This window comes from Coenobita brevimanus, chromosome 95, assembly GCF_032717465.1.
Source record: "Coenobita brevimanus isolate Jiangsu-jjx chromosome 95, ASM3271746v2, whole genome shotgun sequence".
In the NCBI taxonomy this organism is placed as follows: domain Eukaryota; kingdom Metazoa; phylum Arthropoda; class Malacostraca; order Decapoda; family Coenobitidae; genus Coenobita; species Coenobita brevimanus.
The window spans coordinates 31,016,283-31,041,039 of record NC_137048.1 but is presented as its reverse complement, the minus strand read 5'-3'; the positions used below and the strand labels follow the sequence as shown (position 1 = coordinate 31,041,039).

At 39.0% G+C, this 24,757-nt stretch overlaps 1 protein-coding gene across 1 annotated transcript in view; it reads left to right on the top strand.

Moving 5' to 3' along the window:
* The first annotated feature begins 350 nt into the window (after positions 1-350).
* Positions 351-24,757, top strand: part of LOC145413195 (disks large homolog 4-like) — a 136,849-nt gene continuing 112,442 nt past the window's right edge. Inside the window, exons 1-6 of the mRNA XM_080282920.1 lie at positions 351-935; positions 2,834-2,940; positions 7,576-7,747; positions 10,505-10,726; positions 13,801-13,981; positions 18,817-18,907. Coding sequence (XP_080139046.1) covers positions 351-935; positions 2,834-2,940; positions 7,576-7,747; positions 10,505-10,726; positions 13,801-13,981; positions 18,817-18,907 — 1,358 coding nt within the window. The remainder of the gene's footprint in view (positions 936-2,833; positions 2,941-7,575; positions 7,748-10,504; positions 10,727-13,800; positions 13,982-18,816; positions 18,908-24,757) is intronic.

The window sequence follows — 24,757 nt, the reverse complement described above, 5'->3', positions numbered from 1 at the left end:
AAAGTGCAGTTGGCAAAATCAAGTTGTAGCCAGTGATGTGACTGCGTTAGGATATGAATGAATAACTGCGATTATTAGGGAAGAGAAAAAAAGGTCGTATCCGGGTCAGTAGATTGCGTAACAGCTCTTTCTTAGCGCTTTATTGCAGCTTCCTCTTCTACGTTAACAAATGCAGGTTGTCAGCATTAAAAATGGAGGATGATTTACAAGAGAATGAGAAAAAAAAAAAAAAAACTAAGGAAGAGGTGCTACGACATCTCATGTCAGCGAAAGTATGAGTAACGTCAAGTAATGGTGTCGTGATTGCTTTTCAGATAGTTTTATAAGCTTCCACAGCTACCATGAGCAGTATGTCGGGCAGTCAAAGGCGGAGCAGCTCATTTGAAAAAGACTTGGAGAATCTCAGTAATCGCCGAGCACTGGCTGACGTAACGGAGAGGAAGAACTCGAAGAAAACGGGAACCTCGGATGAACCGCGGAGGGCCAGAAGCAGCGTAAATCGCCGGAACGAGTATAGACACGAAGATTTTGGTGATATGAAGATCGTGCATGTCAGAGAGCCTCCCGATGAGAGGATAAAGATACGATTTGAGACCGACGAGGAGGAGCATTTGAGAGAATATGTGTACTCCAAACGCGGCATCGAGCCTTCAGAAACGAGGCGCGTAAGAGAAAATGGAGATCTCAGGCGAACGAAAGACAGTCGGCGTGTGAAGGACAGAGACAGAGACAAAGACAGAGATAGAGACAGAGGGAGCAGTAAGAGGGACAAGGAGAAGAGGAAGAGTCACTCAAGCGAAAAAGAGGAAAAGGTGGGAAGCAGGAGAGCAAGAACACCAAGGAGATCACGGCGTTTGTCCCCTGTTCGGACCCCAGCGACAACGGTTTACGATGAGAATAACGACAGCATTGCCTATATTATCGATGAGAGGAGCGTGAGTATTATTTAAGAGCTTCAGTATAATATATTCTGCGTAAATGTGTAATTTATGTAAAAAAAATAAAATCGTGAATACATGAATATAAATGTTTTGGCGATTTGTAGCGATGTGTAAAGACAGCAGCATTGATAATGGTGTTAATGACAGGAGCTTATTAGTAAAGGCTATTCTAAAATACTCGAACATAGGTGTGTTTACAGTCTTCGTAAAAGAAATAACTCATGCAGGCATATTCTTTTGATGTTTAAATATTCGAGGCAACGACATTATCGTTAGTATTAGTTAATGATGTGGGAAGCATGCATGTTACTTCTGGGATGCACCAGAGAAGTCCTGTTTTATACTTGTTTTAAATCCGAACTTCGTTCAAAGATGCGTTTAACTGTAAAAACAATTTATTACATGACCCTGGTTGATTCGTCAGTTCTCGAGCCCTATTACATCCAACAGAAAAATGAATTCTTTTAGCATGTATATGCAGGATATTTAAATCTTCCTCCGAGCAAAATTGATCTAAGTATCAGTGAGGCTGATATCGTTGAGTTGTCAGTGTATCAGCAGGCCTACAGTTCAATGTGATACGTAATGAGTTCTTGGTCATAAAGCATTGTTGGAAGGCGTGCAGCTTCTTCACCAGTTAAATATGTTCCAACATCGGCAGTTTCTTGATAGTGATTGTGGCTGATGGGTAGGCTGACCGCAGAGAGAACGAGGAGTTCGTTGTGTGTATGAACTCCCCTGATCGCAGTGTGGGGAGTTTAGTTAACTCCTTTTGTACTACTGGTAGTCTACTGGAGAACCCGTCACAACCTTATTTGGAGAGGCATTTCACAATCGAACCTTGTGGAGATGTTTGCCCAGTAATGTAATATATATATATATATAGATATATATATATAGATAGATAGATAGATAGATAGATAGATAGATAGTCTCATCAGCCGTTTGAGTGTCCACTGCAGGACCGGCCTATCCCGACCGAAGTGGGAACTATACAGCCAATGTTTCTCTAAAGTTGCTTAGGCTGTCTAGTAGAGATTGTATGTAGGGTGAGAAGTGCTTGTAATTGTAGTGTTGGAGTGGCTTTGGATGTGTGTAGTCTGTGAACCAAGTGTAATCGGCCCGCGCATATATATATATATATATATATATATATATATATATATATATATATATATATATATATATATATATATATATATATATATATATATATATATATAGTTTACAGCACATGTTAGTCTTCAGTAATTGCATTGTATTTTTACTGCATTTGATAGTTTTCTTTAAATTGGTAAAATGACCTCTGATTTTACGAACGAAAATTTTTGTTAAATAAAATATCAGGGTCGTTGGTTTGTCGCCTACCCATATCCAACCCAGAGGTTATGTGGGGTTGGCTGGTACACGTATTTTCTTCGTGTGTAGCTTGGTGGTGTAGTAATTATTATAGGGTAATGGGCAGTGCAGTGACAGGTCAAGATTTTATAATTCTTAAGGAACCCTGAGCAGAGATTTGTCATTTTTTAATACTTGTGACTTTCCGTAAATGTAGAAACTGCTACTACTACTACTACTACTACTACTACTACTGCAGGTTCTGCTACTACTGTCTGTTATTATTATTTTTTTTTATTTTTATATTATTATTATTATTATTATCAGGCAACTTGTGGGTTCCTCTAATTCCCGTTCCCCCGTCCGCTTGTTTTTCCCGTATTCTTTTCATTATGTTGTCCTCTTTTTATTATTTCATATTTTCAGTATACTGCTGATGGTTCCTTTATTTATTTTTTTTTTTCAAACAGTACAAATGACCTAAGTAGAAACAGAAAATTTCTCGTTAAGGTAATATTTATACTGTGACCTAATGTGCGACCCATTGTCGGCAGGTCAATGGTGGTCAGGATGAGTGGGCGACTGAAGACATCACATTGGAGCGAGGCAACCAGGGTCTCGGCTTCAGCATCGCAGGAGGCACGGATAACCCTCACATTGGGTAAGCTGTGGTGGTATTTATTCTCATCGTTCTGGGGCTTTCACAGTACCGTATAACGTCGTGCATTCTTGTGTATCATTGGGACAGTGTATTTATAATCAGGCACTCAAGTTTGCTAGATATTACTCGCACCTATTTTGCTCTGCTCATCACAGATTAAAGTTCATAACATCAGAATATGTTTTCCTGGTAATTTTAAAGCTCTGATATGATGCTTGGCAGTTTTGACTAGTGAGGAGTGTAGCCAAATCAACATTCTGTCTCAGCTGGCCTTGTTTTATTCCTATAGTCTTCATTTTCTTTAATTTGCTGCCTAGTATGGGGAGTAATAATAGTTTTCAGTGCACTGTGAAGTAGAGAAAGTGGAATATTAGAGCTTTTGACCCATAACACAGGGTAAAAATTTTTATGATATTGTCACATTTTGCCCAATACATTATCATCAGGAAAATTCATTTCTTTTCCAATTTGTGTTATGCTGGTTCAGTTTTAGGCATTCCCATGTAATTGATTTTGTAAAATAATTTTGATTTCCATGATCAGTACCAGTACATTGTATTGTTAAGACTGACCCTGGCTTTTATAATTATTCTCATTGCTGGTCATGGTAATTATTGTAGAAAGGAAATGTTTGTTATATGTTCCATAATGTAATTGTGGTATTTCAGTTGCACCGGATTACCACATGATTTTATTTTGCTTTAGCTAATCTCTATCTTCCATATCCAAAACTGCCAGAGAGCTCCCATGCATAAAATTTACAATTGTATATTTTTTTTAGTAAGCTATAATGTAATTATCATTGAGATAACATTAAAAAGGTGCAGAAATGCATAATTTTGAAGATAACCATAAAACCACCAGTTTTATACACAAACTTTAGCAGGTGACCACTCGCCATGTTAGACTTTTTGGTTGATTAGGCTCCATAGTCAATCCGTCAACAATCATGTGGCACTGGTAACCAAATGTTGAGATAACATTAAAAAGGTGCAGAAATGCATAATTTTGAAGATAACCATAAAACCACCAGTTTTATACACAAACTTTAGCAGGTGACCACTCGCCATGTTAGACTTTTTGGTTGATTAGGCTCCATAGTCAATCCGTCAACAATCATGTGGCACTGGTAACCAAACCTAATATGACCCACCCCAACCAAACACAACATTTGGGTCCAAATTGACCCATTATCCTCTGTAGGACAAAACTAACTTCATGCTGTTGAGTAATATGTTATTTTAGCGGAATTTGGGTGTCATGAATGAATTTTTTGTGGTAGGTGGGGACGCCCACCATCCACTGTCGATGTAGTGCTGCTCTTGGGTGCCCGGACATTCCTCTTTTCCTTCTTTCCCACCTTCGTCTTGTTTTTTTTTTCCTTTATTCTTTCTTCTTCCTTCTGTCTACTGGTGACTCTACACTGAGTGACAAGCCAAGTGGTTTCCTGTACATCAGGAAATGAGTTACTACAAATTATGGCACCTGGCAGTTTAGGGGGCAATTAAGGTGCTCCAGTTGGATTGAGCCAGTGCAGGTTTATAGCCAAGGGACGGTTAGGGTTTATTGCTCAAGTAATGCCACTCGGGGATGAACGAGGTTGGTTACTTTCATCTTAAACGTCAGGACCAACTTGCGTAGCTCTGGGTTCCAACATTCCTCATGGGGCAGTGCTGGATTAGATGATGATTGAATGAATGAATTATACAGTCTTTAGTAACATAAGTGATATTTCTGCAGAATTTGGATGTCATAAATGAATTTATAATAAAGATAATCTCTGTGATAAAATTTTCATAAGAAGGGAGCACTCCAGCAGTTTGACCCAGCCTCAGAGTTAGAGTTGGAATTTTACTATTATTATTATTATTATCATTATTATTTTTATTACGGTATTATTTGTGTGTGTGTGTGTGTGTGTGTGTGTGTGTGTGTGTGTGTGATGAGGAAGGATGGAAGTTTGGAGGTCATGAAAGTAAAAAAATTGCTGCATGACAGTATGTATTGTGATACCAACTCTGTCGTATGGAAGTGAAGTTTGGACCTTGTTGAAAGGACACAAGTCAAGAGTGAAAGCAGTGGAAATGAGCTGTTTGAGAGGAGCATTTGGAGTTACATTGATAGAGATACTGCCAAATGAGGAAGTGAAGGAGCATTGTGGTGTGGATGCGAATGTGATAGAAAGCATTGGGAGAAATACCTTGAGGTGGTTCAGCTATGTGGAGAGGATGGAGAGTGAGAGACTAAAGAGGAGAGTGTATGTGAGTGAGGTTGAGGGGGGTAGAGGGAGGGGGAGGCCAATGATGAGATGGAGGGATGAAGTGGAGAGGTATATGAGAGAGAGGGGTTTGAGCTGGGAGCAGAGCAATGAAATGGCGGGGAACTGGATTACATTGAGGCGATTTGTTTGTGGCCACCCTTTACAGGATTAAGGTATCTGGCTGTAGATCGATTGATAGATTAGTTTTAGCAATTTCTGTGTGAAATCAAATGTATGATGAATATTGCTGTATCAAAATATTTTACATTATGTCATGAGCAACATTTTGTAGATGCATCCACAGACACCACAATTCCTTGATTTAATGAAGTACTGTACAGTATTGCATGATACGAGTGTCTATTTAGGCATAAGACATACAGTAATGTAGACACCAATAAAAAAGCCTTAATTACTGTAATATACTTATGTGTCTGTAATGCCTCTAATGAATAGCCATTCATATCAAGAGGTCAGTGGAGGGATGAAAGTATCACTTCGGTGGTGTGTCAGATTCATAAAAACTTCATTAAGAATGAATTGGGTTTTGTATTGTTCATCTACTGTAACTTGTTCTTTTGCAGCTTATATTCCATTGGTCAGTGGCAGCTTAAGACAGTACAGTAATCCCTCTTCATCCAATGCTGCATTACCCAACATATATCTTTATCAGAAAAAACAAAAAAATGGCTGAATGAAAGCAGCATCAATTTTTTAATGCATTAGCTGACAGTGTGCTTGGTAACTGAATTTTTCAAACTGCCCACTGATCCTTACAACACCCTCATCACCAACAGTGCCTGCTGAAACAAGGCTGTTGCCTTTTCCACCTCAGGCTCAGCCAGAGAGAGTAAGCCCTCTAGTGTTGATGTGCATTAAGTTCATCATGGAGGTTGTGACCTTTGTTGCTGTATCAGAGCTTTTGCAGGGGCCTGTGTAGCTTGCCCTTGTTCTGGCACATGTATGTGTGACTCCCCTTCCTACCAAGTGCCCAGGGAATGTCCTGACCCTTGAGAAGAAGCGGAGGATAATCAGGAGATTCAACGAAGGGTGGTCATTGAGTCACATAGGGGCACTTAATGCTTGTAGCTTCTTCTGTGTAAAATACAGTACAGTACACACTTTATGTACTAATTTGTATCAGACCTTGACATTCAAGCCAGTACAGCAGTTAGTTAATGCCAAACACCATGCATTTTGGTAATTTCCCAGGTGTTGTGGCTTTTACCGAACAAAGATCGTTAAATATAGAGCATAGTTCGGTCATAAAGTCATACACAGTAACATTCAGCTGGGTCTAAATGGCTCATTTTATCAATAAATGCTCTATTTATGACTCCTCTCACGATGCTGGTCATCCAAAGACTGATGCAGTGTTCTGCAGGATGCAGAGGAGCTTGTGTTTGTGTGTGTGTGGATGCCATGCTGGTGCTGTTTCCTGCGCGTCCATTCTTTAACTGAACAAAAATTTGTTAAATGAACATAATGTTTGGCCAGCTCAAGGTGGTCATTAAAACTGAAATTCGTTAAAAGAGAGTTCTGTACATTGAGGATTTACTGTACTTGAAAGTTTACGTAAAATGCATGCTGGCAGTGTCAGCTTGTCTCCGGTGCATTATAGTTATAACTTACATAGCTAGTCACCTGCCCTTGGTTCTACTTATAGCCATCTATGCATCTCACTTTCACTTTTAATAGCAAAATATTTGTGGGGCCAGTAGCTCTGTGGAAGATAATCAAATGTTTACGTAAATATGGCAGCAGGTGGAGCCAGCCTGTTTCTTGGTGTTACATAAATTATGTGGCTAATAGCCTCATTTTGACACTGCATGCTTTTATTTATTGATCCCACTTTTTTTTTTTTTTTTTTTTTTTTTTTTTTTTTTAGTGCCTGCCACTGAACGAGTATTCAGTGCAAGCGAGACAGACATGTGGTGAAATATGTATAAAAGAAATGCTTTTTTAATACAATAATTGAAATCACGTCAACATATTAGTGATTGCGTAAGAATTATGTAATTATGCTGTATACGGTACAATATAAAGCTGACCATCAGAAATTCAGTATTGAAGGGTTTTGTGTATTGAAAGCCATCTTAGGAATGTAGGATTTTATAGGGCTTTTACTCCCCCCATAGAGAGGTTGGGGGGGTAGTACAACATTATCATATTGAAATGTATTTTCCATTAGGTTCTAAACAGAATTATGATGTATAAATGAGAGATTACTATACTGTACTGCATTGGCCCTGATCATCATCATCTGAACTGTAACCTCTACCCAAGAGATAGGTTGAATTTGCTTTCTTGATTATGATATTCAAGCATTCCAAGCACAGTATGCAGCCTTTATTAATTTCACTGTTGTCTTCCAGGTCGGACACATCCATCTACATCACCAAGCTGATACCTGGGGGTGCAGCGGCCACAGACGGTCGGCTACAGATAATGGACGTCATAGTATCAGTCAATGATGTCAGCGTTGTTAATGTTCCTCATGCCACCGCGGTGGATGCACTCAAGCGTGCTGGCAACACTGTCCATTTGGTAAGGAAAACTACTGTTGTGTGTGGTATGTAGAATGTTAGATTCATTATGCATTACTGTAAAATGCGAGTGTGTAAGTAATTAAAGTGATTAATGTGATGAGATTTTTGGTAAGTTTGCTATGATAATGAGTGAATCTCTAATTAACTGTTATGGTACATTTGCAGGGCAAGTAAAATGTCCATTTGTGATGAAGTTATCCTTGTGCATGTGAGTATGTAATAGGTGATAGACTGAGCAGACACAGTCACATTTGGGTGTAGCAAAGAGGAGTAGAGATGAAGTGCCTTTTTTTTGTTCCGGAAGTGAGGAGTGATTCTCTCTTGTTCTAGAAGGCTGTTTTTCCCAACATCACCATGTAATATCATCATCAACTTTTTTTCAGTATGATAATGTATTTTTCATTTTATTCTTACTGCCACCAGATGATTTTGTTTAGCAAAGAAAGCTTCTGGCCTGAAGGGATACAGACAGCCTTCAGGAATCCCTTCCATACCAGAAGTAATTTCTGAGTTAAGATCGTGTAGAGGTAGCAAGATAGTAAGAATTAAAATTATATCAACAGTGAAGGGGTTAAAACCTCCTCCAGACTGTGACCATGAGTCTCTGATACACACCAGTTTTATTTAAAGTCTTTGAATAGCCTCATGTTTCCAAATCGTGTTTTCTTCCATTCTTTCTATAGGCAGGGGTTTACTGTAAGTGTGATAAGTGATGAACAAAAAACAGTTGTAGTGGTATTTTCTGCCTCATTTAAAAGTTATACCTGGCTTGCATTATGTATTCAGGTACCAGTTTGCATCCATTGCAGTCATCATACAGTATTCATTAAGTCAGCATATGTTATTCTGTAGTTACTGTTGAAATAAAATGTAGTCTCTAGTGAACAACTGATTCTTTAGCTTTATCTGATTTGATTAAACCAGAGCTTCCAGTCAGAAAAAATACAGTATGGCTGCAGGTACTCACTTTCATTGTTACCATTCTTTCTTTGATGATAGTGTGTGTTGTGCGTTACTGTGCACAGAATACTGCACAAGGAGTTAGTGAATGTCAGTGAATACCACACTATTGATTTATTTGTTTTAAAGATACGGTACGGTATGAGGTTTTGGTACGGTATGAGAACAAAGAGTCAAGAATAATAGCAATGGAAATGGGCTTACTGAGGAATATTTTTTGGACCCTACCTATCCCAATTTATAGGTGGGGAATGTGGTAGGTGGGGCACTCACCATCCACTCACTTGATGAAGTGCTGCTTTGTGTGTCTGCCCATGCCTCTCTTCCTTCCTTCCTCTTCTGTCTTTCTTTCCTTCATTCTTTCCTCTTCCTCCTGCCTACTGGTGCCTTTATACTCCCTCTTCTGTCTTTCTTTCCTTCATTCATTCCTCTTCCTTGTGCATATGGGTGACTGCACTGAATGGCAAGGCAAATGGTTTCCTGTACACCAGGAAACCATTTCCTTCACTGGTTGATAACCATTTAACCAAAGTATGGTGCTTGATGATTTAGTGGGTAATTAAGGTGCTCCAGTCGGATTGAGCCAGTGCAGGTTTATATCCATGGGGTGGTTGGGTTTATTGCTCACGTAATGCCAGTCAGGGATGAGTGAGGCTGGTCACTTTCATCTTAAATGTCAGGACCAACTTGCCTAGCCCCGGGCTCCTACGCTCCTCATGGGGCAACGTAGGATTGGATGATGATTAGGATGAAAATGTCATGATGATGACAGTGATTATATGAAAGTATAACATTCCTTTTGTCTGTTCTAGACTAATTTGTTTGTTAGATATTAGATATAGTGTAATGATATCTTTGTTCAGTACTGATAGGCACTATGTATCATTTAATTTGAGAGATTGGAGTTGCAATCTTGTAATTTTTGAACATCATTTATGACGCATGTAATTGTTAGTTGTGATCAGTCTGCATTCTACATTACTAAGTGTTGTTGAGGAACCCTGGTCTGTCCAGCTGAGCAAACCCATCAGCCACTGGCAAGCAATTTCCCTGACAAGTCCATCCCTTGCACTGAACTGATGTTCCCTTGCAGTCGACTGTGCTTCGCCTCAGTGAGACGTGAAAAAGACTGGAGGCTTTGTACTTGGATGGACGTCACATTTGCATCTGTCCACCCCGTTAACAGGGGCAACATAGTAGGTTCCACATCACCACATTATGTGGTTATGTGGCTATCACCCAGCTTTGTAAATGATTTCATGGGTTATAGGAAACCTTTATGTTTGTCAGTCAGTGTATTGCCACCTGAAGTGGAAAGGAAAGTAATAAAAAGGGACAGGTAGGATTGATGAAGTAGGACGAGAGGAGAACAGAGAGAAAAAAATGATAAAGGTGAAGAAAGACATAGTCAGCACTGCATCAAGTGAGTGGACTGTGTTTCCCACCACCTACCACCACATTACTGAGTGTATTAATGAACAACAGCAAAAACTCAGTCATATTCTGTCATCCCATACTTCAGAAATTGTCGTGAATAATTGGAGTCTTGTACTAAGTTATAATATGGACCATAGTGATCTGAAGTTACTGTATTGCCTTTCCCATGTGGTGTGTGAAGTTACTGTATTGCTTTTTCTGTGCGTGTGTGAAGTTACCGTATTATGATGATGATGATGATGATGATTACTCTTCCAGCAGAGTCTAAGGTTATTCTTTTTTATTGCTTTTGCAAAGTGGAAGTTACTTTTCTTCCATTGTGTGAAATTACTGTATTAAGATGTTTTTTTTTTTGCAGTGTGTGAAACGCCGCAAGCGCCCGCCTAATGTGCTACTGATGGAGGTGGAGCTGATCAAAGGCAACAAGGGCCTAGGGTTCAGCATTGCAGGAGGCATTGGCAACCAGCATATACCCGGAGACAATGGTATCTATATCACCAAGATCATGGAAGGTGGAGCGGCGCATGTAGATGGAAGAGTATGTGTGGGGGACAAGCTCATTGCAGTGCGGGACACACCAGTATGTATGACCATTTGTTTTGTCTGTGAAATTTACTTTTAGGTTATGTCTCTTGATGTATTTTTCTGGCAACTTTTCCTTGGCAGCATGATTTGTGTGACTTTTTCAAGATTGTTGGTGGCTGCGAAAAGTTTGTAGTTGTTGGTGCCTCAGTTGGTATGACTGGAAACTCTTTAATTAAAAGGAAGTTACTCTTTGATATTTATGTTTGTCTAAAAGGTAAAGAGATATTCATATTTTCAGTGATTTAATTTAGGATATTTTAATAGAAAACTGAAGTGCAGAATGTCTATCTATCTATCTATTGCCAGACGCTATAATCCCGTAAGGGGTGGCCATTTGACTTTGAGTTATTTGTTTTACGGGGAGGGGCACTAACCCTCCACCAACCCACTTGTTCACAAGTAGGGAGCACTTATGGTTTGGTTATATGGTTACCACCCAGCATTGTAAATGGTTTCTTGGCTTACAGGAAACCATTTGGCTTGTCACTCAATGTAAAGCCACCTGTAAAGGAAAGAAAAGCAATAAGAAGTGACAGGAAAGATGGGAGAAATAGGAAGTGAGGAGGGGAGGCACAGAAAAAGAATGATAAAGGCTAAGGAAGAAGTAGGCAGCACTACATCAAGTAAGTGGATGATGGTCGCCACCACCTACCACCAAGTGCAGAATGTGCATAGCAGAAATTGTCTTATTTACACAGTCATTTGACACCATTGATTTTAACCACACAGTACACCTACTGGACAAGATGATATTTGTACTGAGACTTCCTTTTCTTAACATCATTAACCCTATTTGGTGCAACCTCTTATACTGGATTTTAAAGCCAAGCAAATGATAAGGTGTTAGGTTATGGCTGCCATTAGTACCGTACTCATATGTGGTACTGTACTGCACTTTTTTCAGTTTGACATGCTTAGCTGAATGATTAACAATGCAAGCTACACAGCTGTCAGGCTGATAGTACCCTGTCTGGGTTGGTAGGTAAAACAAGTGCCGAGAGTAAGCTGGATAATATTGTGGTGTTACATTTCTTGGATAGTGAATGTTACATGCTCCAGGAGATGTCAGAAGTGAGTACAGTACCATTGCTGCTGTAAATGCCTCATGGCACATGCCCTCATCTTTACCTTTTGTGCCAAGTAATGATGTACTGTACAGAATATAGGTGAATGATCAGCTCTTCGAGGGATAAGTGATAATAAGCAGCCAAGTTTCTCTCTTATATAACATTATTATGCAATGTGCAGTTGTTAAAGGGAAAGTTTTTGTAGATACCTGTACTTACAATTGACCATCAAACTCACATTTACTGTTTTCATAACATAATTAATTCCCATTCTCTCCATATTACCATCCCATCTAAGCACAGTCTTCAGCTCTGTTGTCTCCAGATTTCCTGACTACGCATCTTTCACAAATCACATTATTTCCTTTTCTCTCCATTCTCAGCATGCCACACACATTTGATAAATGACCTCATCTACACAACTCTATTTTTTTTTTTTTTTTTTTTTTGTCACCCCAAAGTGTCACACCTGTATGTTAATGTGGATAGTAAAATTCCTTCCTGCAATCCTCTTTCAGCTGCCAGAGGACTCATTTATTAAGGTCTACATAGTACCATCCACCTTCATTCCCAGTGTCACTCTCCTTTCCTTTTCATTTGTACGTTTCCGTCTCTTTTTCTGGTACTGCCCATAAGTACTTAAATGCCCTCATCAATTCAAGTCTGTTAATTCAACAGAACATCACACTGAGAATCACCTGTTCATCCAGCGACAGTCTCTTCAAACAAGTTTTCAGACTTTGGGGAGATTTTTGAACTAGAGACCGTACAGCTTTCATTAACCCTTTCATTGTGAGAATAAAATTGTTTGCGAGCTGCACAAAATAATATTTTCATTCATTCATTGCCAGACGCCATGTATCCCAAACGGGGTGGCCAAGGGCTTAGAGTTAATTGTTTTACAGGGAGGGGCACTAATCCTCCACCAACCCCACTTGACACGTAGGGATAATATAAAAATAATATAAATGACATCACTGGACTGAAGGGTTTAAAGATGCTTGGAAAGCTCAGCCACGAGGATGCTTAATACCTTTGATACGTGCACCTAACTCACTGCATGCAACCGTTTTTTGTAGACAAAACAGCAGTAACAGTAGCAAAACATAATAGTACTGTATTGTCAGCAGTAATAACAGTAGCCACTGCAGTTTCTTAAAACAGCAATAACAGCAGCAAAACATCATAGTATTGACAGCAGTAATAACAGTAGCCACCTAAATCTAGTTTTAACAATTAAGTAGAATTGCCTAATAATTTTTTCCTTCACCTATACAGTTTATCATGACTAGAGTGTAGTGTAATGCTTACATGACGTCACTTGGGCGAGCAGATGGTCTTTCCCTTCTTAGTCCCTTGAATCCAGTGACATCCTTTTAAAAAGTTTATTCTTGCTACTTTCAGATGGTTTCACTTAACTTAAGAAAAGCCTTTCATAATGAAGGAGTTAATAAGACATTTTGAGCCTCATCAGTTCAAAAAGTTCAAATAAGTTTTTTTGTTGATTGCAAGAAAAAATATAAAATACCTGTATGTTGTTATGCTGAAGGACTTAAATGCCTAGACTAAGTAGCTTAGCCCCAGGTCCTTATGCTGCTATTGAGATATGATTCAGTAATAAGGGTGTGACTTGGTAATGTTGGTGAAATGAGTTTGAATCCCCAGTTATTAGTGACTGGAGGTTTTTTGATCATGTAATGCAATCAGGGGAGGTAGGTTGGTCATCTACTCTTCACTGTAACGGACTGTGATAATCTTGAAGGAGGTTCTATGGGAAAGGGTTTTAGGATTTTACCATAGTTCTTTCACCTTACTTGACAGCTTATTTCACATAGTCATTGGAAGAAAAAGATAATGCTATGGTTATACAGTATATCCTTGCCTTAGCGCATTTTCATGACAAGCATCATGGTTTTAAAACTCTACTTAGGTTGGAAAAATGTCAATTTTAGGCCAAGTAAAAGTAAAAAGAGTAGCTATAATTATTTCTTCCTTCAAACAGACCGGAGATGTGAACCTTGAGAATGTGACCCACGAAGATGCGGTGGCGTGCCTGAAGTCGACCAGTGACCGTGTGGTGCTGGTGCTGGGGAAGGTGGTGGCACCTCATACCAATCACTCCACCGACCTCACCACCCCACATCCTCCTACCCACACCACTCTCCGACACACTCCGCCTCCTCGTGAGTTTCTTTAATTGTGTTGACTCATGTTAACCCCTCGAATCTGATGAAGTGCTTTTTGATGTTAATTTCTTCAGTGTGATAAACGCTTTTATATATTATTCTTGCTGCCTTCAGATAATTCAGTTCTTATTAGGAAAGAGATGTTGCATGGAAGGAATTGATGAAAGTTGTGTTGCCTTCTCATTTCAGAAGTATCTCTGAAGCTAAATAAAGTTGTCTCATGATAGCAAGACTAACATTAAAGTACAATATTGGAGAGAAGTGCTCAAGACTAGTTTAAACCTTTTACCTAAAGTAGTGAATGTTATCTTTATTTTCTCCTTGTAACCTCCTGATGATTTTTTTAAGCTTTGGAGATATCGTTTGTAGAAATGGGGCTAGAAATGGCATCCTTTACCCTTTTGCAAAATTTTTTCCCACCCTGATCAGAATAAAATTGTCTGGTGGTAGCTAGAATGAAATGTAAAGCATGTAATTGGATTGAATGGGTAAATAAATGCTCTCAATTGCAGTACAGGTGTGTTGAATACTTTGTATAGATTAGTTCCTACCTTCTTTTTTACGTGGATTACTGGTATTTATGAAGTTTCAACCGTACCCAGAAAGCTTGACAATTGTTATGCCCTGCTTGCATAATTAAGTGATGTAGTAGGGAAAGAAAGTGACATTATTACATACATTATTGCATAGAATCATACTGGTATCATGTGTAGTGTTCCTTGAGTGTGTTTTTTTTATTTTTTTTTTAATGAAGCTTATGGTACTGCCCTTGACCTCCTATGTGTTTACTACTATGCTTTCATTGGTAATTTTATGGCATCTCAGATTTCAGTACCCTTAATGCCAACTTTTTAATTTATGTCAGTGATTGCAATTCTGTGTACTGAATATAAACAGAACCACCGTACTGCCATGAATTTTATCTTATTTAAATTTGCTTAGTATAGTAATCTATATTTTACAGGACTTCCATTTTTGGCAGATAGTGCGAATGAATAAATTTGCGTAATATAGTACCGGTAATATATGTATATTTTACAGGACTTCCGTTCTTGGCAAATATCAATGTGAATGAATAAATGTGCTTGGTTCAGTAATCTGTGTATATTTTACAGGACTTCTATTTTTGGAAGATATCATTATATGGTATAACTTTATAAATATTGGTTTACTTCAATATACTTTATTTTTATTGTATGTAGATGGACTGTACATGTTTTCTTTTTGAAGTTTGTAAATTATATACAGTACTGTATATAGTAATTTTCAGTTATTTAGAATAACCTCATTATATCAGACCAAGTAGAAAAACCCAGTCAGGTAAAAGCATCAGTCACATATAGCTTAACCCCTTCAGTCTGATAATATATTCTGTATTTCATTTTTGCATGCATCAGGCCATTTTCTTCAGTTTTGGAAAGATTTCTCAAATTGAAAAGGTTAGGTGTCAGTACTTTTCACAACAGAAGGTCTCCCCAGAACTGAATGAAATTATCTGGAGTTAGCAAGAATTAATTAAGGTAAAGTTCATCAGAAGAGTGTAGTGGCTTTCATTGTACTTGTTTTTGTTCTCCTCCAGGGATGTGTTCCAAAATACCATGAACTTTTTCTAAACAACTGTTACCGTAAAATTTGTGGAAAATGGTAATTAAGCTTTGTAGGTAGCATTTAAACTTTAACAGACAATTATTCTGTAATTTACTGTGAATATCTATCTATCTATTGCCAGACGCCTCAATCCCGTTTGAAGTGGCCACAAACAAATTGCCTCCAAGTCACCCTGTCCCCTGCCATTTCACTGCCCTGCTCCCAACTCACACCCCCCTCTCTCATATACCTCTCCACCCCATCCCTCCATCTCATCCTCGGCCTCCCCCTCCCTCTTCCCCCCTCCACCTCACTCACATACACACTCTTCATCAGTAAAATATAAAATGTTAAATCCAGTAACATCTTTTTCATATTATTTCTCATATCCCAGATAATTAAATTCACCATGAGAGACATGGAAATAAAATGGTTAGGTATAGCCTTTAAGTCTTTTGGTATTGTGGCACTTTCCTAAGTAAAACAGAATGTCTGGGAAATACAAAAATTAAAATAGAAAGGTTCATTGTTGGATTCCAGAGATCAGTAGCAAAAAATGTAAAAGAGCCCAAACCATGATAAGTACTGTGCAGTATGCATACCAGTGCTGGAGAGGGATGTCTTGTGGTGGCACCAATACTGCATAGCCAGCCTGCTTCACTGACTGGTCATATGAAAATCCCACATCTCCCTCCTTATCTCATGAAAGGAGGAGGGTGAAATGCAGGGGCAAGGTGCCCTCATCTAGCAGTCCTCTTGGTTCACCTTTCAGATGAACCTGGAGCTACAGCTCATACTGCTACAATATGCATACCCATATGATGCTGAAAGAAAAGCATATACAGTACTTTTTTTTAATAAAGCTTAATTAAACTTAGTCTCCGCAACCTGTGGGCCTTCTTGTTTTATTCATGCAGCCACATGAGCAGCCTGTGGGCCTTCTTGTTTTATTCTTGGAGCCACATGATGATTTAGTTCATTTTAAGAAAGTTATTGAAGTGGACAGCCCTTCATTAGCTCTTTAAATACATGAGGTCTTCTCTCCTTTAACAAGATTGTGTAGAGGTATCAAGAATAATTATAAAATGTATTGTACATTGTAGCAGTGGTAGGTGGTGGCGCTCACCGTCCACTGTTTCTTTCCTTCATTCTTTCCTCTTCCTTCTGTCTATGGGTGAGTCTACACTTAGTGACAAGCTAAAGGGTTTCCTGCACACCAGGAAACCATTTAGTACACTGGATGGTAACCATATAACCAAATTATGGCGCCTGGTGGTCTAGTGGATAATTAAAGTGCTTCATTCAGATTGAGCCAATGCAGGTTTATGTTCAAGGGGTGGTTGGGGTTTATTGCTTATATAATGCCACTCAGGGATGACTGAGGCTGGTCACTCTCATCTTAAATGTCAGGACCATCTTGCCTAGCCCCGGGCTTGTACGTTCCTCATGGGGCGGCACTGGATTAGATAATGAATGAATGAATGAATAAACATCACGGCACTGAAGGATTTAATAAGCAAATAGAATTGATCCATATCAAGATTGTCTACTTCAGTCCTCTTTAATGATAAACTGAGTTGAATGCAAGAGGAGGTTGCAAATTAACGTACTCGATAAAAGCAAAACTGATATAATGAGTTTTTTCTGAACTGTATCTTGTGTGTAAGTTTTATATATCCCATTACTGTACAGTATTGCCACAACCTGATGTACAGATTTACTGTTCATATTCCTGTTTTGTAATTTTTATGTTTAATGGTCTGGGGAAAGCAGTTTGTTCTTTGAAAGCAACATTTGATAGTTTTCTATTTGAATCTAGCATTGCACATCAGAGATAGTTTTCCATGTAAATCTAGTATTGCACATCAAATATATTTACAGGAACTAAAGGCAAGACTATTCAGGATGTAGCATATACAGTGGAAATGGAGGTTTCATCATGCTTCAGTATTTTCTTGTATCTTATCTCGTATGCTAATTTGGCAGATGTTTTTCTTCCTGCTTTTGGTGATTGGGTATTTTGACTATATAATCAGCATTTTAAACACTGTACTGTTGTCTTGCAGCATTTCAAACATTAGCTATCTACTGAAATAAAGTAATATTATTTTTTAGATTATTACTTTTCTTTTACAGTACTGTATCATGTTTCTTTTTATAATGATCTGCCTATAGCTTCCATTAACTGTATCCTTTTTTCTAACGCTGTATTGATAGTGTAGATTGTGTAAAATAATCAGATTATTAGTAAATGCTGTTGAGTGAGTTCCTGATCAGATTGTTTTAATTTTCACTACTTTCCTCTTACCATTTTGAGCTGACCAATCCTTATCTCTGTCATCTGTGAATGTAGATGTTATATGGATAGCAGTATATTATGTATTGTCCCTTTTAATACTGCCATATTCGGCATTTTTTCTGTGTTCAGTTTTGTAGTTGTTCTAGATTTATGCTTTTTTTTTTTTTTTTCAAGTTTAAAAGAAAGAAGTGGTTAGATGTTTTCCTTGAAAAGCATATTATAGCATAGATTTTTTTTTTTTTTTTTTTTTTTGTAGAAACGTTGAACAACTTAATATGTTTATGTGTAATTATTATTTATGCCAACCACTAGTACATAATCTGTATGTGCTCTCACAATATTGTTTTCACTAGAATTAACTTCCCAGTTCTGTCATGTGTTGTTCCCTGAACTTCTTAAGAGGACAAAAGTTTCCCTATGTACAGTACAGTACAATATACCCCATTTGAACCTGGAACAGTCAGTATGCAGTAAAGGTTTAGCTGTAGCTATGCCTGACAGCTTTAACATATTCAAGTGTTTTGGGATTGTGGTAAGATGAATGAATTGTGTGGCCAGTTATTAGTCGACAGAATCAGTGACCATATTTTCATCTGTGTTGGAGACTTTCTTGCAGTTTCTTGACTATTTATTTTGCATATTATTATTATTTTTATTTTTATTATTATTTTTTTTTTAAGAGAGAGAGAGTGCAAAGCGACTTGTTAAAGGATGTATTAAACTACCAGATGCAGAAATAAACTGCTTAGTAAGAGGTGCTAAGAAGCCTTCATAGTCATAGTATGGCCTCAAGTAACTCAGATTCTTCATATTTTGGAAAGTGTTGCCAGACCTCCACTACACACTGATGCCATCCCAGGTTCAGGTATGGTACTTTACACAGTACATCATTCCAATTGAAAGTGTTCTTGTCTAACTTCCTGCCACTTCCACCACTCTTCTCCAGCCACTCCTCCACCTGCCTCACAAGACTCGACCCCAGTCCCCAATGAACACAGATTGGACTCCCGATCCACACCAGACGACCTCATATCAAGGTAAGTACAATAGTTTTTATTTTTACTGATGCGGCATAACAGTATGTCAACAAGGGGAAGATTGTGGTCAAGTGGTTGGAGAAACTGTCTGCACTCCAAAAAAATAAAAATTCGATCCCAGGATGTGAATAATGTGATCTTCCAAACAATGTGTTTACATGTATAATGGTACAATATGTTCTGGTGACTTTCCAAAATTCTCACTTATACCCCATCTTACCTCCCTTCTTCACATAAATTACCTCCTACTTACACCCACCATCAGGTAAAACAATGAGAGAAATGTAACTACTGCAGTATAGTTAAGAACATGAGTGGTATTAAAATAGCTTTGACAAAAACAAAAGTTAGGCTGGGTACAAATGTGTTGTTGATTTGTAGCTCCCTGGCACTCTCCCCTTGCCCTGTATGTTGTTGCTGTCATAAAGTTTCACCTTCTCTTGTATCATGTGGTCTTTGGTAGGGATGTTGTTCTTTTTCTGGCGCTCCACATAACACCCCTTGAGATTCTCAGTCAGTTTCAGGAGAACATTATGACCCTTCACTGCTACCAAGCTTGCATTACCATGGTTCCAATGCACGATCTTCATCTTCTCCTAGTCCTTCCAAATTGTTTTGATGGTGCTTCCATTCCCTCCATGTTTTTATGCCATTTCTACCTGCCTCTTTCCTTGCTCTTAACTCCTTTACCATCTCATAATTATGGGCATACGAAAAGAAGCACCACTTTCTGGGTGGCTGGGGCTGATCACGTGACATGACCAAGAGTCAGTGCCCTTGCACAACACTCAAACAATAAAGATCTTGCTGCACAGTGCAGGTAGAACTCAGAGAGGTGTGAGAAAGGACTGATAGTCGTATGCTCAGTCAGTCTGAAATGTGTTGGGAAGTGTGAAGTCAAATGAAGAATGTGGAACTGAATGCTAATTTATGAGAACACGTGGATGAAAGGGTCATTTTTTTTTTATTAGCAAACATTTTGATTCTATTTCATCTCTAAAATTGCAAAACCCATACATTTTCATCAAAACATACAGCCTTGAGTGTGCCCAGGACAGGTACTCAGATGTAAGCTAGCCAATCATTGTGTCTGGCAGGTGACGTTGCCGCACGCGACTTTCAGATTTCGTCACTAGGCCAACTGACTTCTCATGTGAGCTTGAGTTTTTCCTCTTGTTGATTGTGACCTGTCGCATTTTACTGAGCGTGTGAGAATAGAACGTGTTACTCAACCACGCGTTACTCAAGGATTGAGTGTACTGAACCAGTTTTTCATAAAAATTTTCTTTTTGCTGTATTCTTTCCTATCTAGTACAGTTGATTTGGTTTTACTTGCATTGTTTCAGTTATGTTTTTACACAATGGGAGGCTTTCAAACATCTTTTTGGAGATCACCCATGCTTTCTGCCAGAAAAATTGTATCATCATCACAGTGATAAGATCATACAGTAGTTAGAACAAGGTGAAGTTCTCTTCCCTTTTTGTTTGGAGCACAACTGTCATGTGTGGATGGTCTCCCCACATAAAGCTCTGTTAAACTGGGTGGAGTCAAAGCCATGTCAACTCAGTAGCTTCCCTCCTTTTTGGACTACAATCTCTCCCACTTTGTCTTGCTGTTGCATCAATATCTTTACTAGATATTACTATTTCAGTGGCAACTACATATCTTAACTCTCTGCTTGCATCCCTCCTCCAATACAGCAGGTGTGTGTCTTATGTCTGGCAGCACATACTCATCCCTTTTCTGCCCAACTCTAATGCAAGAGTTCAGTACTCTTATTTATATATGTAACAGGTCAACTTAGGAACTGTCTTCCTCAGTCAGTATGTCTGTCTGCCTTTGACTCCCATTTTTTAAAATGCAATAGGTCCAGGCATCTTGAAATGATTGGATCTTGAATTTGGCTCTCTCATTCTGTTTTCTTGGAAAGATCAACTGCGTTGCAGGGTTTAACCTTTGAATCCTTCTTCCTTACATGAGAAATGTGAGGATCATTTTGTTGCCAAGAGTCCCTCTCTTTCCCTTCAAAAGACATATTATACCTCGTAAGTGACATAGAGCCATACTGATAGTTCACCACCCTTCCCCACTATTATTCTTAGTTTTCAGCATTCCAGGCCCACTTCATAAACAATATGCGAGCACACTTTCAGTGACCATATGTATCATTTTCATTGTAAGCTGTATTAATTTTTATTTTAAAGTTGTCTATTGCAAGGCGTCAAGTCTGATTTTTGGCAAAGATATTTACAGTAAGTTCACAGTACTGTATTGTGCTCTAGGTATTAAAGATATTTTATGGTCAGGTGATTAGAATGCAGCAGGTGGAGTGAAACCATGCCATATGCATGAGTTTAAACACCAAGATGTGACTGGTGGTTTTTGTTATTGTAGTGCCAGTAAGGGGATTAGACTGGCCACCTACCTTTTAATAATAATGAACTATAGTAGCCTTGCCTTGATCCCCCTCAACCAAGAGAGGGACAGTGTTGTTATATATATAATGATATACTTTTGTATTAAAATGAGGGCATGGTTATACAAGGGGTATTTCATTAGTCTGAAGTTATTGTTAAAAAAGTGTAGGACATGCTAAACCTGTTGAAGAAGATTTTACTGTAGGATTTTTCGAAAAGTGAGGATGATGATGATGATGAGGAGGAGGTTTTGTGTGTGGGTGTGTGTGTGTGTGTGTGTATTGATGACAAGGAGGAGGGCGATGATTTAGGCAGCTCTATATGGGATTAGACAGAAGTGGATCGATAATGTATTGTTGTTGTGTTGTGTCGGTTGGAGGGGAGGTAGGGTGTGTGCAGCTGTTTACCCCCCCCCCCTCTCTCTCTCTCTCTTGCCGGAATGAACCGCCTCTCTGGGAAGTGGTCAAGGTCACGCTTTTCACATTCTTTCGCATCGTATCAGAAAACAAAACTCACTTCCGTTTTCTCGGGTGCGAATGGTCTCATTTGATTTGTGCTGTTGAAGCTCTTTTTCATATTTTGACCACGAGATTTTAAATTCTTGGTAAAAATTCTCTCACAGATTGTCCTAGTTTATTGTTCGGCAAAATGTTCTGTATAGTTGTTGAAAGGATGTAAATTCTTGTGAAGAATTTATATTGAAACAAAGATTTTTATGATATGTTAATGTAATCAAAATAACGCAAACTTTAGCCAAGAATTTACGTTGAAGCAAAGTTTTTATGTGGCGTTAAAAAAAACTCATTTCGCGAGAATAAAACATTAGGCTGGACCTCGTTGTGTTGGTGATTAGTATGTGTCATGTTTGAGTGTTGTGGTAGGAAAGATAGTTTTTGTTGTGATGTAGTGTTTTGATAATTGTGGTAGGAAAGGTGGTGGTTGTGACTGATGATGTAGTAGTGTTGTGGTAGGAAAGATGGTGGGTGTGTGGCTGGTCATTGAGTGTTACGTTGGTGATGTTGTTTCATGTTTGAGTGTGATGTAAGACCAGCCAGTGGTGGTTAATTAATTTGTGTGGCGGAGTAATGAGAGCAGCATTGTTACGAGGGGTAGAGACGGGTTGGGGGGTTGGTTGTGGTGGTGGCGGTGGTGGGTGATGCAATTTGGGTTGGAGATAGTGTGGTAGGAGAGAGAGCGTGGTTGGTGGTGCGTTGGTAATGGTTGTCGTTGATTGGCTATTTGGTTGTTAATGGTAATGGAATTTTTTGAAGGAGAGTAGGTTTGGTGGTAGTTGTAGGAGTGTGGTTGGTGGTGTGGTAGTGATGGGTGTTGGTGTGGTTAGTGAAGGTGATGAGTTGTGTTTGATGTTAGTGTTAAGTAAGAGAAGACCAGTGGTGCTTAATGTGTGTGACAGTTGTTGTAAGAGGAGCGTCGTTACGAGGGAGGTGGCGGGTGTTTGGTGGTTGTGGTAGGATTGTGGTTGTAGTTGTAGGGTTCATGGTACGATAGTGGTGATGGTAGGGATGACTGTGGTAAAGTTTTGGTTGCCGATGTTGTAGGAAGGTGGTGGTTGGTGTGGGTGATGAAGGGGTTTGTAATGTTGGTGATGAGTTGTTTGAGTGTAAGAGATCAGTTGTGGTTAATTGATATGTGTGTCGCGGGGTTTGTGAGAGGGGGCATTGTTACGAAGGAGAGGCTGCGGATGAGTGGGTGGTTGTGGTGGAAGTTGTTGGAGAGGTGGGGGATTGGTGGGTGGGTAGTGGGAAGGACTGTTTTGTGGCTAATTAATGTGTGTGGTAGGGGTTGTGAAGGAGACATTTGAGGTGGCGGGTGTAGTAGGATGGATTGTGTTACTGGTGTGGTTAGTATTGACATTGGCTGTGGTTGTAGTAGGGAGGATTGTGTTGTGATTTGTGATAGAATATCATTGTGGTGAGAGTAGTGGTGATTGGAAATGTTATAGTTGTTGTAGTAAGAGTACATAACTTGTTTAAATGAAGATAGTGATGTTATTTGGGGGTGGGTGGTGATGGCGGTAGTTGTGATAGGAAATGTGATAGCAGTAGTAAGGGTACATGTACTGTTTAAACGAAGATTGTGATGTTATTGGAGGGGGAGTGGTGATGGCGATAGTTGATAGGAAATGTGATAGCAGTAGTAAGGGTACATGTACTGTTTAAACGAAGATCGTGATGTTATTGGGGGGGAGGGGGTGATGTTGGCGGTAGTTCTGATAGCATTGGGGAGATAGTCATTGGTATGATAAAATTGGTTCCTATGATATTATTGTTAGCTGTGTGTGTGTGTGTGTGTGTGTGTGTGTGTGTGTGTGTGTGATAAAAGGTCATCACTAGCTGTAGGTGTCGTGGTAGTAGGGTAGTAGTGGAGTGGTAAAATAGTAGTCAGTGGTGGAAGAGGTGATTGTGGTCCGTGAAATGTGATAGTATTGGGGTGGTAAGAGTATTGGTAACGGGTAATGGGGTACGAGTATTGACAGCGAGTGTTGGGGGTGTTAAGAGGATTGGTAACGGCAGTCGGGGTGTTAAGAGTATTGGTAGCGATTATTGGAGAGGTAAGAGTATTGGTAACAGGTACTGGGGTAAGAGTCTTGTAGTGAGTATTAGGGGTGCTAAGAGTATTGGTAACGAGTGTTGGCGTGCTAAGAATGTTGGTAACGTTGGTAATGTTATTGATGATTAATGTGGTTTGGTTCGTTTACCTAATTCTGACGGATATTTTCATTAGTTTCAGCTTGTTTCCCATAGCTTAGCAGAATAATACCACGGCTCAGCATCTTGTCCATAGCACTTATTCGTGATTAGCACCTTGAGTTTTTTTTTTTTTTTTGTTACAACTCAGCATTATGATTAGGCGATGACAGCTTTCGTCTGTTATAATAGTGTATAAGTGAGTTATGTGTAGTAATGTTAGTTGCGGTAGAGAGAGAGAGAGAGAGAGTCGTAGTAATAGAGATACTGGTGCATGTGTTTTGCGAAATTCTGTTGGTGCTTTGTGGTTCTGTTGGTAGTAGTTGTAATGTTTTGATGATACCGGTATAGCTACGTCAGTGGTAGCATTGTGGTGAATAGATAACATGACTGGGTAGTGTGATTGTGGTAGCAAAGTACGGTATACCTGTAGGTGTTAACTGTGGTCGGTGTTGTTGTGGTAGTAGTGTAGTGAGGGTTGGTCATGACCCAGTCTACAGGTCACGATTTGCACATTCCTTTCACTTAACACAAGTCCGCGTCGAAAATTTACTATCGCCTTTACAGTATTTTCATTCTTTTTAAAGTACACTTACCGTATTTTTTCAGATGACGTGCTGCATATATATATATATATATATATATATATATATATATATATATATATATTTTATTTTTTAAACTCTCCATAGTACTGCTTCGTTTTCATTTATTTTATTGGTTG